General features: G+C 39.0%; 1 protein-coding gene across 1 annotated transcript in view; it reads left to right on the top strand.

The window, feature by feature from the left end:
* WAPL (WAPL cohesin release factor) overlaps nucleotides 1-15,192 on the top strand; it is a 145,750-nt gene that overhangs the window by 26,781 nt on the left and 103,777 nt on the right. Inside the window, exons 2-3 of the mRNA XM_007941431.2 lie at nucleotides 9,110-10,153; nucleotides 13,233-13,351. Of these exons, the coding sequence (XP_007939622.2) occupies nucleotides 9,110-10,153; nucleotides 13,233-13,351 (1,163 nt within the window). The remainder of the gene's footprint in view (nucleotides 1-9,109; nucleotides 10,154-13,232; nucleotides 13,352-15,192) is intronic.

Below are 15,192 nucleotides of genomic sequence, written 5' to 3'. Positions count from 1 at the left end.
CCTCTTGTATTCTTAAAGGATAGTTTTCTTGGTTACAGTGTTCTTGGCTGTGATGGATTTTTTTTCTTTCATCTCTGTAACTATGTCATTCCATTGCCTTCTGGCCTCCAGAATTTGGCATTTCATCTTATTTGGGATCTGTCATATGTGATTGTTTGCTTCTTGCTTACTACTTTTAGGATTCTTTTTATCTTTAGTTTTTGAGAGCCTGACTTTACTGTGCAGTGTCTCAGTGTAGATTTCTTTGGGTTTATCCTGCTTGAGGCTCTTTTAGCCTCCTGGATTTGTAGTTTTATTTCCTTCATCAAATTTGGGAAATTTTCTGTCATTATTTCTTAAAACAATTTTTCTATCCCTTTCTGTCTCATCTCTTTGTGGAATACCCAGGATGTATATATTAGTATTCTTAATGTTGTCCCATCATCCTATTAAACTGTGCTCTCAGCTTTCTTGAGCCTCTTTTCTTGTTTCTCTTCTGCCTCTCTAATTTCAAATGTAGGGTCACTATGGCGCAAAATTGACTCAATAACAGTGTGTTTTTTTTTTGGTTATCCTCTTTTGTTGATTCTTTTTTCTGCCTTATTAAATCCGTTGTTAAATTCTTCTGTCATGTTTGCCATTTCAGTTATTGCCCCTTTCATTTGTAATATTTCTGGTTAGTCTGTTTTTATCTCAGTTTTTTAGATCTTCATTTTGTTCTTGATTGTCTTCCTTTTTTAATTTTCTTACTCTGTTTGTTTGTGTTTTCCATTAGCTTTATATTGAACTCCATTTTCTTCCATTCTTTTCATTATTTAGTCCTCTGTAGGCGCACTTTCACTCTCTCTGTTGGATTCACTTGGGTCAGCCATGATTTCTCTTTTCTTTGTGTGTCTTATAATTTTTTGCTGGTGTTATATACTGTTGAGTTGGACCTGTTGTAGTGACCCCTCCTTGGGTTCCGAGGCAGTATCACTACTGAAGTAGATTGTCCATCCTTCCTTCCGAGGAGGGCTGGTGGGTCTGAACCACCAGCCTTTTGGTTAGCAGTCAAGTGCCTTAGGCACTACGCTACCAGAGTTTTTGAGGGTATTAACTTTCTCAGCTCTCTCCAGTGTTTGGTATTTTTACCCACATTACTTTATGCTAAAATTTTTAGCAGTGAGAAGAGCCTTTGGCTCTTTTCCTGTGTGATACCTCTTTTTCTTTCTCTGATTTAATTAAGATTTGAATGTTCTACATCCTTCTTTTCAACATTCAGTGTCTCCTGAACACATCGGACAACTTTCTGTGGCCAATCTATCAGTGTGCACCGCCACTCAGGCATCTTATTGTACAGTAATCAGTATACCCTCCAGGGGGCACAGTGCTCATTATCTAGTTATTACTCCCTTTCCTTCTCTGTTTCTGGGAGCTCTGGTGGTGTAGTGCCTAAGGCATTTGACTGCTAACCAGAAGCCTGGTGGTTCAAACCCACTAGCCACTCCTCAGAAGGAAGACTGGGCAGTCTACTTCCGTAAAGATAATTCCTCAGAAACCCAAGATGGGGTTGCTGTGAGTCAAATCGACTCAACAGCAGTGAGTTTGTTTTGCGTGTTTGCTTCTCTGTTTCTGCAACTTCATTTACAGTGAAAATGAAAACCTACACCCAAGGAGTCACTTTTGGGACTGAGTGTTACCCCCTTTCTGTCTGAGGCTGCTTTTCCTGTTCTGTGAACATTGATGATATCTGAGCTGGCATTCAGGGGATGTATAGGCAGACTATGTTCTGTTTCAGAAGGAAGTGGGACTTGTACTCACCAGAAGGAGGACATCTCAGAGATATTTTGTTGGTTCCAGAGCCCCATTGACTCTGTGATAATTGAAGGAAGCAGTCTCCACTTATGTGACCTACCTCTTAATTCTACTGTGGCAGACCTTTTGTAGGGGTTCATTAGTGCAGCAGCCATCAGTTACTAAGTGGGGAAGGGCTATTATCCACTGAATGGACCTTCAGGGATTTCTGCCCTCTTACTATCAGTGTCCCCTGGTAGTTTGTTGTCTCTGAGTTTAGCCTGTACTCAGGATGCTTGTTTCCTAGCACAGAAGCCTCTGTCAGTCATTCTTTGCACTAACTGGAATGGGGGATAGATACACCTGAACTGAACCCCAGGGATGTCTATTTTCTCAATTTAGGGAGCCTGAGCTATGGTGTATGCAAGAGGTAGGTAGAATGCTGCGTATGGAAGCAGACTCCATTGCAGAGGGCCTTTTGTAAGAGTTTGCAGCATTGCGATTGACAGTGTCCAAGTGAGGGAAAAGGGGTGTTATGCTCTCATTGAATTCCCTTAATGGCCTGCCTATTTTTCTATCAGAGTCCCCCTGGTAGGTGGTTGGCTTTGAGTGTAGCATCTACTCAAGACACCTGCTTCCTAGCACATAGCATTCTTTATCAGCTATTCTCAGTGCTTACCAAAAGTAGGGGGAGACTAACTGGAATTGAACTCCAGGGAGGTCTGTCCTCTTGGTTTTAGAAGTCTGAGCTTTGACATGAACAGAAATCACATGCAGGTGGAGTGTGACTATGGGAGCAGACTCCACTGCAGAGTGCCTTCTGTAGCAATTCATAGCAGCCTTGCAGCCAGTAGTAACTGGATGGGGGATGGGGTGTCATGTTCTAAACAGACCCTCTGGGAGTTCTGCCTTGTTGGTATCAGCGTCCTCCTGTGTGTAGCCTCAACTCAAGATACCTACTTCCTAGCACGCAGCACTCTTAGTTAGCAAGCCTCAGCACAGACCTGAACTGACCCCCAAGGGAAGTCTGTTTTATGAAACTTTGAGGTATGGCATACCTGTGGGAGCGGACTCCATTGTAGGGGCCTACTATAGCAATTTGCAGCTAACAGTGTCTGTGTTGGGAAGGTGATGACATTCTTTGAATAGATCCTTAGGGATCTACTTTGTTTATTTTAGAACAGAAGCTTGGGGTTCTTTCTATGCAGGCAGGTGGTATGGTGGTTAGGGAAGTAACCTTTTTGGGGGTCACTTCTCCTCTGGTGGCATAGTGCCTAAGGCATTTGACTACTAACCAAAAGGATGGTGGTTCAAACCCACCAGCCACTTCTGGGAAGGAAGGTTGGGCAATCTACTTCCGTGGTGATAGCACCTCAGAAACCCAAGGAGGGGTTGCTGTGAGGCAGATCTGATTTGTCAGGAGTGAGTTTGGTTTGGTTTTTTTGGTGTGTAGTTCATACCAGCCAGCAGTTTGTGTAGTTGGGGAGAGCAGAACTGTCCCATATCCTATGCTGAAATCTGTTATAGGAGCAAATTGCCACATCTTTCTGCTGCAGAGGTATTGTGTGAGTTCAGACTGCCAACCTTTCTGTTTACAGCTGAGTGCTTAATTAACTATTGCACCACCAGGCTCCTCCTTCACACCCACTAGGATGAAAATCAGAAAAAAAGGGTATTATTAAGGATGTGGAGAAAATGAAACCTCTGCGTACTGATGGCAGTGTGAAAGGGATCAGCTACTGTGGAAGACAGTTCGGTAGTTCCTCAAAAAATTAAATATAAAATTCCTAGTTATGTACTCAAAAGAATTGAAAGCAGGTACTCAAAACAGATACTTGTACATCAGTGTTCACTGCAGCATTATTCATAATAGCCAGAAGGTGTAAACAACCTAAATGTCCATCAAGAAATGAGTGAGTAAACAAAATGAGTCGTATACATACAACAGAATATTATTGAGCTGTAAAAAAGAGTGAAATTTTAATACAGGTATATGCCACATACTGTCCATTTAGGCAGTGTCCAAGCACATATATGCCTGTGGGTCAGGGGAAGAGAGGGTTGCTTGGAAGAGCACCAGAATGCAGGGCCAGTGTTGAGTTGCAGTGCCATGGCAGTCATAGCTTGGCTCCCAAGGGCTTGGGTGCAGCCCCCAAACCAAGATAAAGCCCGGTGCCCTGCAGGACAGTGCCTCCAGGGAGACACTGGGCTGCAGCCACTATGTCCCTAAGGGCTTCCAATTCTGACCAGGCTCCCTGGAGCTGCTTGGAGAGCACTGGCTACCCAGAGACATCCAGTTGCTTATGCAAGTTTCCAAACCCTGGACTCCAGGTGCTAACAGAGAGCCAGAACAGCTTGCACCAGAGTCATTTTGATACGCGTGTATCTAACAAACAGATTATTAAACAAAAAAACCAAACTCATTGCCGTTGAGTTGATTCAGACTCATAGCAACCCCCATTTGGTTTCCAAGGCTGTAAATCTTTATGGAAGTAGACTGCCTTGCCTTTCTTCCAAAGAGTGGCTGGTATTTTCAAACAACTGACCTTTTGGTTAGCAGTCAAATACCTTCACCACTATACTACCAGAGTATATACACAATGTCCAAATCATGTAACATCCTATTTTACAGAATATATTCTGGACATTGAGCAATGTGTATTTATACATGCTACAGTATGAGTGAAACTTGAAAATATGCTAATTTAACATAAGCCAGTCATAGAAAGACAAATTAATGTCTTAGAATTTTATACTTAAAAATGGTTAAGATGATAAATTTCATTTATATATATATATATATATATATTTATTTATTTATTTATTTTTACTACTCATATCACAGAAGAAAGTTTAATTTCCTTAGTTTAAAAAGAACTCCTACAGATTCCAGAGGAATTAAGGCCTATATGACAGTCCCTGGGTGGTGCAAAAACAGTTAAACACTTGTCTGGGAACTGAATGGTTGGCAGTTCATATCTACCCAGAGGCACCCAGAAAGGTGTGGGTGAACTATGTCTCAAAGATTACAGCAATTGAAAACTTTACAGTGCTGAAGTTGCTTGTTTTTCAGATAAGTAAAATGAAGCTTATAGAAGTTACATGGCTTGCCAAATTTTCATGTATCTACATAGTTACTGGCTTCACTATGATTCAGCCCCATGCTTTTCAAACCCCAAATTCCATGTAGTCTTCTTCATTATGCTGAATCCTTCCTTAACTGCTGTCTGATATGTGGAAGGGTGAGTACTAATCTAGTGATGTTGGAAACTAAAATTCAAAGACATTTATTAAGTATCTGATTGCAAATCATGCTAGGCTAAGTCTTTAGGTCCAATCTTTACCCTGTAGCTTGAGGAAGAACATTAGGATGTATAGTTTTTAATTCCTTGCATGAAACTGGTGTCCACAAGACTAAAAGAGGATATTGATGAAATTTTTAGATTCTGGTGGCATGGTGCCTAAGGCAATTGACTGCTAACCAGAAAGCTGGTGGTTCAAACCCACCAGCCACTCCTCAGAAGGAAGGTTGGGCAATCTACTTCCATAGGATGCTGCCTCGGAAACCCAAGGAGGGGTCACTGTGAGTCGAATCTGACTTGACAGCAGAGTGTTGCATTCCACTAAGAAAAGTCTCATAGATTATTGAAAATATGTCCCCTATTTTGCCAGAGTTGTAATATCTTTGATAATTTGCATTTGTGTAATGCTCGATAACCTGGAAAGTATCTTTAAGTATATTTTCTTCTTTTATCTGTCTATTCACTGTACTGTACTATACTGTAAGTGGTGGCACAGTGGTCAGAGTATTCAGCTGCTAACCAAAAAGTCAGCAATTTGAATTCCCCAGCTGCTCTGCAGAAGAAAGATGAGGCTGTCTGCTTCTATAAAGATTTAACAGCCTTGAGAACACTATGAGGCAGTTGTACTCTGATCTTTAGGGTCACTATGAGTCCAAACTCTATAGATGGCATTGGGTTTGGGTTTATGACCTGTAGTATTATTGATGTTACATAGTTGAATAAGTGGATAGAGTGTTTGCTTATGATACAATTCCTTTAGTGAGAAGACATCTTTCTACATTATTGTTAGGTCCCATCAAGTCAGCTCTGATTCATAGCCACCCTCTGTACAACAGAATGAAATGTTGCCTGTGTCACCCTCAGTTGCTGCTATGTTTAAGCCCATTTTTTCAGCCACTGTGTCAATCTGTCTCCTTGAGGTCTTCCTGTAATATGTAGAGGACATAACTTCTCTCTGTGGAATACTTTATTACTATTTATATTTGAAACAAATATGTAAGTTTGTAAATACAGTTAGACCTTATTCATATGAAAGGCAGCCTATTAAGAAGAACAGTAACTGGCAATATTAAGGTTGAAACACAAACTCAGCATACTCTCACTCTGAGTTTAGGGGAAATGGGGTAATAAAGTACAATTTAAGGTAATTTTTTAAACATAGGTAATAAGTGTATTACATTAGGATATTTAGGGTCACTGTGAGTCAGACTGATTTGATGACAGTTGTTTTTCTATTTTTCTTCTTTTAGGAATAGCTTATCATCATACTTTTCTATTGTTGCATGAGGAGGATATTTAATACATACAACATTTAAAAACAGCCTAATTAAATTTTGTTATGTGATGAAAATAGAATGCTATACAACTTTAAAAACATGATGTGTATTATTGCAAAAAAAACAAGGAGGCCACATATTCTAACCTCCTAGAACCCCACAAGAGGAAGGCAGAATCACCATCAATAGCCCAAGACCTATTACTGCAAGGCCAGACATGCTGCCTCCCTCCAGCCCTTTCACCAACCGTTCCTCCCAAAGCACCCACCACCTCTCTCCTGGGTTCGATAATTCACTGCAGTGGCCACACACAACTCACAGGTGATGACGTTTATTAGGGAAGCACCAGGCTACAGTTCGAGTTCAGGGAAAATGCTCAGTCTCTCTCCCCAGCCTGCCGTCTCTCAGCCAAGTCTCTCACAGTCTCTCCCCCAGCAGAGCATGTCCCTCGGTGTCTTACTCAGCAGTGCGTGTCTCTTGCGTCTCTTTCCCAGCAGCACGTGTCTCTTTCAGGAGCGCATGTCTCTTTCAGCAGCACGTCTTCCTCAACCAGCAGTCAGAGTTCTGCCTCTAGGAGGTCTCCTTATGAGCCCGGCAGAGTGGTCAAACCAACCAATCATAACAACAGAATTCTAAGCACCTGTGAGTGAGCCTCCCATAACATTGTGTTGTGCCACTCCCAACAGAAATACTCCAGGTGGACAACTTTAGCAATCAAGAGCTCCTCAGTTGCTCATAGCAAATCCCGCCTTGGAGTTTACAAAGATTTATGGGTAGAAAAGCCACACTAAGTAATTTACTACACCACAATTATGTAACATTTGATGACATCTTAAAAGATTTTTTTGTAGTTAAGATTATAAAAGATTGTGAGGATGGTGCAGGACCAGACAGTGTTCGTTCTGTTGTACAGAGGGTTGCTCTGAGTCTGAATCGACTCGATGGCACCTAACAATAACAAGCTTATCAAGTATTTCTGTAGTTATTATTTCCAGTAATATCCTCAGTAAATGCTGTAAAGTAGACTATCCTGGTGTCCTCCTTGTTGAACACGTGAGGAAATTGAAGCTCTCAGGAAAACTCTGTAAGTTAGGGGTTTTACCTGAGGTCTATAGAGCTAGTTAGGAGGTCTGGTAGCGTAGTGCCTAAGGCATTTGACTGCTAACTGGAAAGCTAGTGGTTCAAACCCACCAGCCACTCCTCAGAAGAAAGACTGGGTTATCTACTTCTGTAGAGGTATCTCCTCGGAAACCCAAGGAGAGGTCCTTATGAGTCAGAGTTGACTGGATGGCAGTGGGTATAGAGCTAGTTTACCCAGGAAACGTGTCTAAACTTAGCTCCAAGTGCTGTTTCCATTTGTTATGAAAGCATTGGGATCTTTTCCTCAGGTTTGGTTTTAGATGTGATTTTGCTTCTATTTCGTTTAAGGTGTCAAATATCAGAGTCAGTTTTTAATCTTAAGATCTTCACTATCTTCTGGTTAATGATTAGAGTATGAGAAGTAACATTTGAAAAATATCTAAGGATAAAACAGATACTCCTTGTTTAGAAATTCAGTGCTTTCTAAAGGTGAGTATAAAGCTTAACAATTTAGGCTATATTTAAAACTATTGGGTAGCATTAGAAGTGGTACAGGGAATCTGTGTAAGCATATCTCTCACCTGTATTTGAATCTTAATTGAGATTTGTATATGGTTTTTCTTAGGTACATCTTTTAGTAATTTTATTGCTTGGCATAGAGGTAGACATTTTACCAGTGTTTTTCTACCACTAAATGCAAGGTTAATTAATTAACAATACTAGTTGGAATTACATACATTCCCTTCTTTAATTTGGAAAGGTAAAAAAAATATATAATTTTGAGGATAAAAGTTTAAGACAGGGAAAACAGAATGCCAGTGTTTGCACAGGAAGACACCTGGGGGACTGGAGTGCGTAGGAGTGAAGGACAGGGAAGAGGTAACTACAGAGAGGAAGTAGGAAGAGAGCTGTAATGTGGGGTATTGCAGTTGGTGTCATGAAACAAAATATGTATGAACTGCTGTATGGAAAATGAATTTGCTCTGTAAACTTTCACCCAAATCGCAATGAAAAAAAAAAGAAGTTTGAAACAATAAAAATGGCAAAATGTGAATAGGCAGTTTAAGGCTTTCTGTTGACTCATGGAATGAATAACCACTCTAGCCACTTAACCTTAGGCACCAGAGCCACTTTTAATTTTTTTTTTTTTGGTGGAGTTATATATGGCTTTGGGGATTAGAAGAAAGAAAGGAAAGCAAAAATAGCTAGAGAAACCTGACCCTTGGGGACAGGTTTCTAGACAGAGTTGGCATGCCTTGTGGTCATCCCTATCCCAGATAAAAGCAAATACTGCCTGACTGTTTCTGTGTATCATACTGATTTAGATTCTGCTAAATAATCTTTAATTTAGGCTTCTTTATGTGAAAAGCTCATACCCCTGAGGTTTGTCTGAGTCGTTTACGTGTCATTCTGAATTGATTCAGTAGTTTAACAGTGTCGAAATCTCTTGTGAGGAATTTAAGATACCAACTTTAAGGGACTTGGATGCCTGAGGAAAGGTCACTAGAAGACATGAGAGTTAGATGCTAAAAAGGTAGAGGGGGTATTTTAGATGTAAGCACGAATTTCTTCACAATTTAAAATTACTGCAGTTATTTCAAGATGAACTGATTTTATTAATTAGCCAAATAGCCTATTTAATGTTGATATTGTTTTCATGCATGTGCTTTTCGACTTAAGTACTTTTCATTTTTATAGGTAAAGTGGAGAATTTTAATGAAGAACATGAAAAGAATAGTCACCATATTTATAAAAATGCTGAAGACATTTGTAAGAAACCCAATGCAGAAACTACAGTGACTTCTGGATACAAAGCTGATGAAATCAAGGAAGCAAATGATACTTGGAACTCCCAAGTTGGGAAAAGGTCAGAATCTCCATCAGAAATATCTCCAATTAAGGGATCTATAAGAACTGGTTTGTATGAATGGGATAATGATTTCGAAGATATAAGATCAGAAGATTGTATATTAAGTTTGGGTAGTGATCCTCTTTTGGAGATGAAGGATGAGGATTTTAAAAAACGTTTGGAAAACCTAAATGAAGCCATTGAGGAAGACATTGTTCAAAGTGTTCTTAGGCCAAGCAACTGTAGGACGTACTGTAGGGCCAATAAAGCGAAATCTTCACAAGGAGCATCAAATTTTGATAAGCTAATGGATGGCACCAGTCAGGCCTTAGCCAAAGCAAACAGTGAATCAAGTAAAGATGGCCTGAATCAGGCAAAGAAAGGTGGTGTAAGTTGTGGGACCAGTTTTAGAGGGACAGTTGGACGGACTAGAGATTACACTGTTCTACATCCATCTTGCTTGTCAGTTTGTAATGTCACCATACAGGATACAATGGAACGAAGCATGGATGAGTTCACTGCATCAACTCCTGCAGATTTGGGAGAAGCTGGCCGTCTAAGGAAAAAGGCAGATCTTGCAACTTCTAAGACCACTACTAGATTTCGACCTAGTAATACTAAATCCAAAAAGGATGTTAAACTTGAGTTTTTTGGTTTTGAAGATCATGATGACACAGGAGGTGATGAAGGAGGTTCTGGAAGTTCCAATTACAAAATTAAATATTTTGGCTTTGATGATCTCAGTGAAAGTGAAGATGATGAAGATGATGACTGTCAAGTAGAAAGAAAGACAAGCAAAAAAAGAACTAAAGCAGCACCATCACCCTCCTTTCAGCCTCCTCCAGAAAGCAATGATAATTCCCAGGACAGTCAGTCTAATACTAATAATGCAGGTAAGTTAGTTTTTTGTAATTATAGTAAGTAAATGTGTTTTTAAGGCTTAAACCAACAGCTACATAGTTGCTACCTGGAAACTTGATTTTAATAGCGGTATATTTAATTTTAGTAGAAGTACCTATTAAGAACTAAAGAGCACAGCTTTTTAAATAATGGTAGTGATTAGGTCTCAGGTTACAAGGAACTGTTTTGTAGATTGAGGGGTCTTTTCATACTTGTTTTTTATTCTTAATTAGCACTTGAGAATATTAAAAATGTGCAAGTATGAAGTCAGGGATACTAAGTATCTTGTGTTCAGCTTTGAAAATCCAGTTATGGAGACATAAGGATAGGCTTTGGACATTTAGAACTAATTGTTATTAAAAGGTTATGAAAGAGAGAAAACATCTTCATTTGCAAATTCTATATTCTGCCTGTATTTCCTGTTTGCTGAAAGTACTTGTAGCTCTTTGCCATTGACAGCCACGTGTAGAGTGCTAAAACACAGCTGAGGTCAAACAAGCTGGTTTGATACTTGTACATTCAGTATTGGGACTTTACAGAATGTAACTACAGCCAATAACAATTATCAGCTATATTAGAAAATTAAAATTACTAAAAATCTTTTATAATTGTCTTAAAACTAATCAACTAATAAATATTTAAAATACTCTTAAGCTCTCTTAAATTGATTTAATAAAATTGAAAAGTTAAGTATTCATTTACTCTTAAGAGTGAAAATTTAATTTGACTCCTAACGTAGTAGAATCAGAAATGACTAGAGGCCCTTAAAGAGTTCATAGTCTCCACTGTGAAAGGCAAACAGAAAAAATAGGTTAGCCTTTGCCATAATTAAGCCATTATCTGACAAAGACATTTTGTGAAGTAGATTGACAGTTGAATGAATAAAAATACAGGAAGCCTCTGTTAATCTGTGTCAGGTGTTAAATACAACTTTTGTCCTGTTAAGCTTGAAGAACTGTCACTATGGTGATTTAGAACTATAATAATGATTCTCAGTAGAGTTCTGGCATAGTGCCTAAGGCATTTGACTGGTAACCAGAAGGCTGGCGGTTCAAACCCATCAGCCAAACCCATCAGCCACTCCTCGGTAGGAAGATTGGGCAATCTACTTCCCATAGAGATACTGCCTCAGAAACCCAAGGAGGTGTTGCTGTGAGTCGAATCGACTTGATGGCAGTGAGTTTGGTTGTGTTTTTTTGTTTGTTTGTTTGTTTCAGTAGAGTATAAAGCATACTTGAGTCTACCTGCTATCTTGCTTTCTTTGGCCTAAAAATAGTTTCTCTATGTTAACATTATTCTTGCCTTCAAAACTAGAATTACATAGAAGTAGGCCCTAGGGAAAGAGCCCTAATAATGCAGTGGTTGCTAACTGAAAGATTGGTGGTTTGAACTCACCAGCAACTCCACAGGAGAAGACATGATGATCTGTTCCTATAAAGAGTACACCTTAGGAAACCCTATAGGACAGTTCTACTTTGTCTTATAGGATCACCATGAGTTGGAATCAACTCAGCAACATTTCGAATCCCTAGGACACCCCCCCACCCCACTGCCAGTTTTTTTAAAAGATATTTTCAGAATCCATCCATTGTCTCCTTGAATCCCTTTGGAGAACTGAAGTCTTCAGCAGCCTTGCTATTTATGTAGTAGCTGGCTGGTGATAACAGCTTTACAGTTGCTTTCTCAAGGGTGATGGGTAACAGTATACCGTATCTGGCTCCTGTCTGTCCTGCTACAGTTTCCTTAATAGTGCTTGTGCTGACCTTGAAACAAATTAATTCTGATCTTGAGAATTAAAAATATATGGCTAAAATTTACACCTTGGGGTAATACCACTTTTTAAACTTTAAAGTATGAAGTCACTATTATTAAGTTGCTGTCAAGTCAGTCACGTGGTGATCCTATTTGTGCAGAGTAGAACTGCTTCATAGGATTTTCAAGGTTATGACCTATTGGAAACGTCTCCAGGCCTGTCTTCTGAGATGCCTCTGGGTGGGTTTGAACCACTAACCTTCCAGCTAGTAGTGGAGTGCTTATTTAACCATCTGTGCCACCTTGGGACCCCATGAAATTGTTGTTGTTAGCTGCCATTGAGTCTTACTTTAGACTTAAGGTGACCTCAGGTAACATAGTTGGATTTCGTAGGGTGTAATTTTTCCAGAGGACCTCTGGTGGTGCCATGCTTAAGGTGTTTGGCTACTAATCAAACCCATAGCTACTCCTCAGGAGAAAGATGAGGCAGTCTGCTTCTGTAACAGTTTCCAAAACCAAACCAAACACACTGCCATCAACTCGGATCCGACTCATAGCGATCCCTCCTTGGGTTTCCGAGGCGGTATCACTATGGAAGTAGATTGCCCAACCTTCCTTCTGAGGAGTGGCTGGAGGGTTTGAATCACCAGCCTTCTGGTTAGCAGTCATATGCCTTAGGCACTACGCCACCAGAGCTCCTAAGAAAGTCTTCCCTGACCGGGAGTCGAACCCAGTCTGCAGGGGCACTGAATCCTAACCACTAGACTGCCAGGGAGCGTCTCTGTAATGATTTATTTACATCTTTAGAAACTCTATGGGCAGTTCTCTGTCCTGTAGGGTCACTGTAAGTCAGAATTGAATTGATGGCACTGAGTGTTTTGCAAATCTTTATGGGAGCAGATCACCAGGTCTTTCTCCCACAGAACTGCTAGGTGGGTTCACACAGCTTATGAAATTATTAGACTCATCGATAACTAAATAACATCTAAAAATTAGAGACTGTGGTTGTAATTACCAAAGTTGGAGTATTACATGAAAGAGATTTGGATGCTATGAAACGTGAAGGCTGCCCTTGTTTCCATCAGCTATGACTAAATGGTTTGTAACTGGTTCAAAGCCCTGGATTTTCATTTAGAGGAGATAAGTAGGGGCTGAGAATGGAAGAATGAGACTTAATGTCTTTGGGAGTGGTTTGTCAGCTGTGTGGAGCTTGTATTTGATTAGTGTTTTCTCACCACAGATGCAAAAAAAATCTTCACAGGTTTTCTGATAGATAATTTGAAATATCATAAGTCTAGCTAGTTTTGATTACCATTTCAGAAAACCTGGATTTTACAGAGGACTTGCCTGGTGTGCCTGAAAGTGTGAAGAAGCCTACAAATAAACAAGGAGATAAATCAAAGGAAAATACCAGAAAGATTTTTAGTGGTCCTAAACGGGTATGTAAAGCACTACCAGTGTTTATTATTAATTTATTTATTATTGGAAGGTCTTAGTAACTGAATTTTTATTTGAAAGTTACTAACATCATGGCAATTAAATGCCTTTCAAAGGCTATACCTAAGTCATTATAATGTGGTACAGCATAGGTATTAAGATTAATTTGCTTCATTTTACTTTTTTGTAAACAATTGATTCCTTAAATTACTTGTTACAGATAGTTTTGTTATTGAAAATTGCAATTAGAGGTTGACAATACCTTTTATTCTTTTAGGTTAAATTACTTTAAACCAACTAAAGAATGAGTTTGTCTGATTTTTGTGGCCTTATTATTATTATTATTTGTATTCTTTTACCTCTGTGGAGTCAATTGGAGATCTTTTCAAAGTAATTATGGTATACTTTTGCATGTCCAGATGCCCCCCTATTCCCTTACCAAATCTTGCTTAATGCTAACAGCTAATCTGTAATGTGGTGTTATGACTTTACTCATTGGTACTTAGGTGAGGCTTCTGGTTTATGTAAAATTATGTGTGGTGTGTGTTGATTTCCTGAGAAGCCATTCTCACATACTTTTGATCTCAAGATTACTTTACACAAAAATTGTTGAGGAGCCAAAGTGCTTTTGCTTAAATAGATTATTTATCACATTAGAAGTTAAAACATTTTAAACGTATTTATCAGTTATTTATAATCTGCTATGCGTTAATAAGGAGCTCTGGTAGCATAGTGCCTAAGGCACTTGACTGCTCACCAGAAGGCTGGCGGTTCAAACCCACCAGCCACTCCTCGGAAGGAAGGTTGGGCAGTCCTACTTCCGTAGTGATACTGCCTTGGAAACCCAAAGAGGGGTCGCTATGAGTCGGGGCCGACTCGATGGCAAACAACAACAACAACAACAACGTGTTAATAACACATTTTGATGAAAAATTATTTTCTAAGACAAAAATTAGAAGAGTAGCTTTGTTTTAAATATTTCACAAATTTTTATATTGCCTGGCTTTAAAAGATCTGGATTCTTATAGCTGTTTCTTTCTTGCTTTGGCTAAAATATATGAAGAAAATTCAGCATCACATAGTTACATACTGTAGTTGTATTTTGAATAGTCTTTTCAGGTAATTGTGGTCATTCTTCTTTGATACTGCACCAGAACTTAACAAGTGGAAGTTTCTTGACAATTAATTGCAAGTTGGGATCTAAAACTGTACCAATGAACCTGCTACATTGTTGTTACATTAAAATTTATTGTTCTCTCTTGCATTTTGAATGAATCTTTTTGCCATGCATGCTTTGTAACATACATTTGGTCATTTAGAAAATACTGGTTCACTCGTTGAGCAAGTCTTTCAAATGGTGACACATTTTATTATAGAGTATAAACAAAATCACATTAATAATGCTACCAAACTCATCACAAAAGCCTTTAAATATTGGTAGTAAATAAAATTCTCCAAAATTTCAGTTTTCATTTCAAAAGTGAACGTTTTTCCTTTGGCCACAGTATTTCAAGGAGTATAACTGCAGTGACAAGCTTGCTTTTGTTCATTTCATTTTGAAAAAATGTCTGCCAGATATCCAAATGTGAATAAGTATAATTTGTCACTCTTTTGAGCAGGAATAGCATGGTTCCAGAAAAAAGTGGCTAGTTTAGCTCTCAATTCAAAAAGAGCTAGTTCTTTTTTTTCTTGAGACAGCTACCATTCTTTGCATACCAGAGTGTTCTGTGCATATTTCCTGGTTTAACATACAGAATCTCTATATTCAAAGGTCAAGATTTAATAAAAAATTTTTATAGTTTCAATGGTTTTCTTAAGTAAACTAGCTTTTTTTTTTTTTTTT

This window comes from Orycteropus afer, unplaced genomic scaffold (genome assembly GCF_000298275.1).
Source record: "Orycteropus afer afer isolate SDZICR_OR568_19922 unplaced genomic scaffold, OryAfe1.0 scaffold00080, whole genome shotgun sequence".
NCBI classification, from domain to species: Eukaryota; Metazoa; Chordata; class Mammalia; order Tubulidentata; family Orycteropodidae; genus Orycteropus; species Orycteropus afer.
Note: the sequence above shows the minus strand (reverse complement) of the source record. Positions and strands in the feature narration are given on the sequence as shown.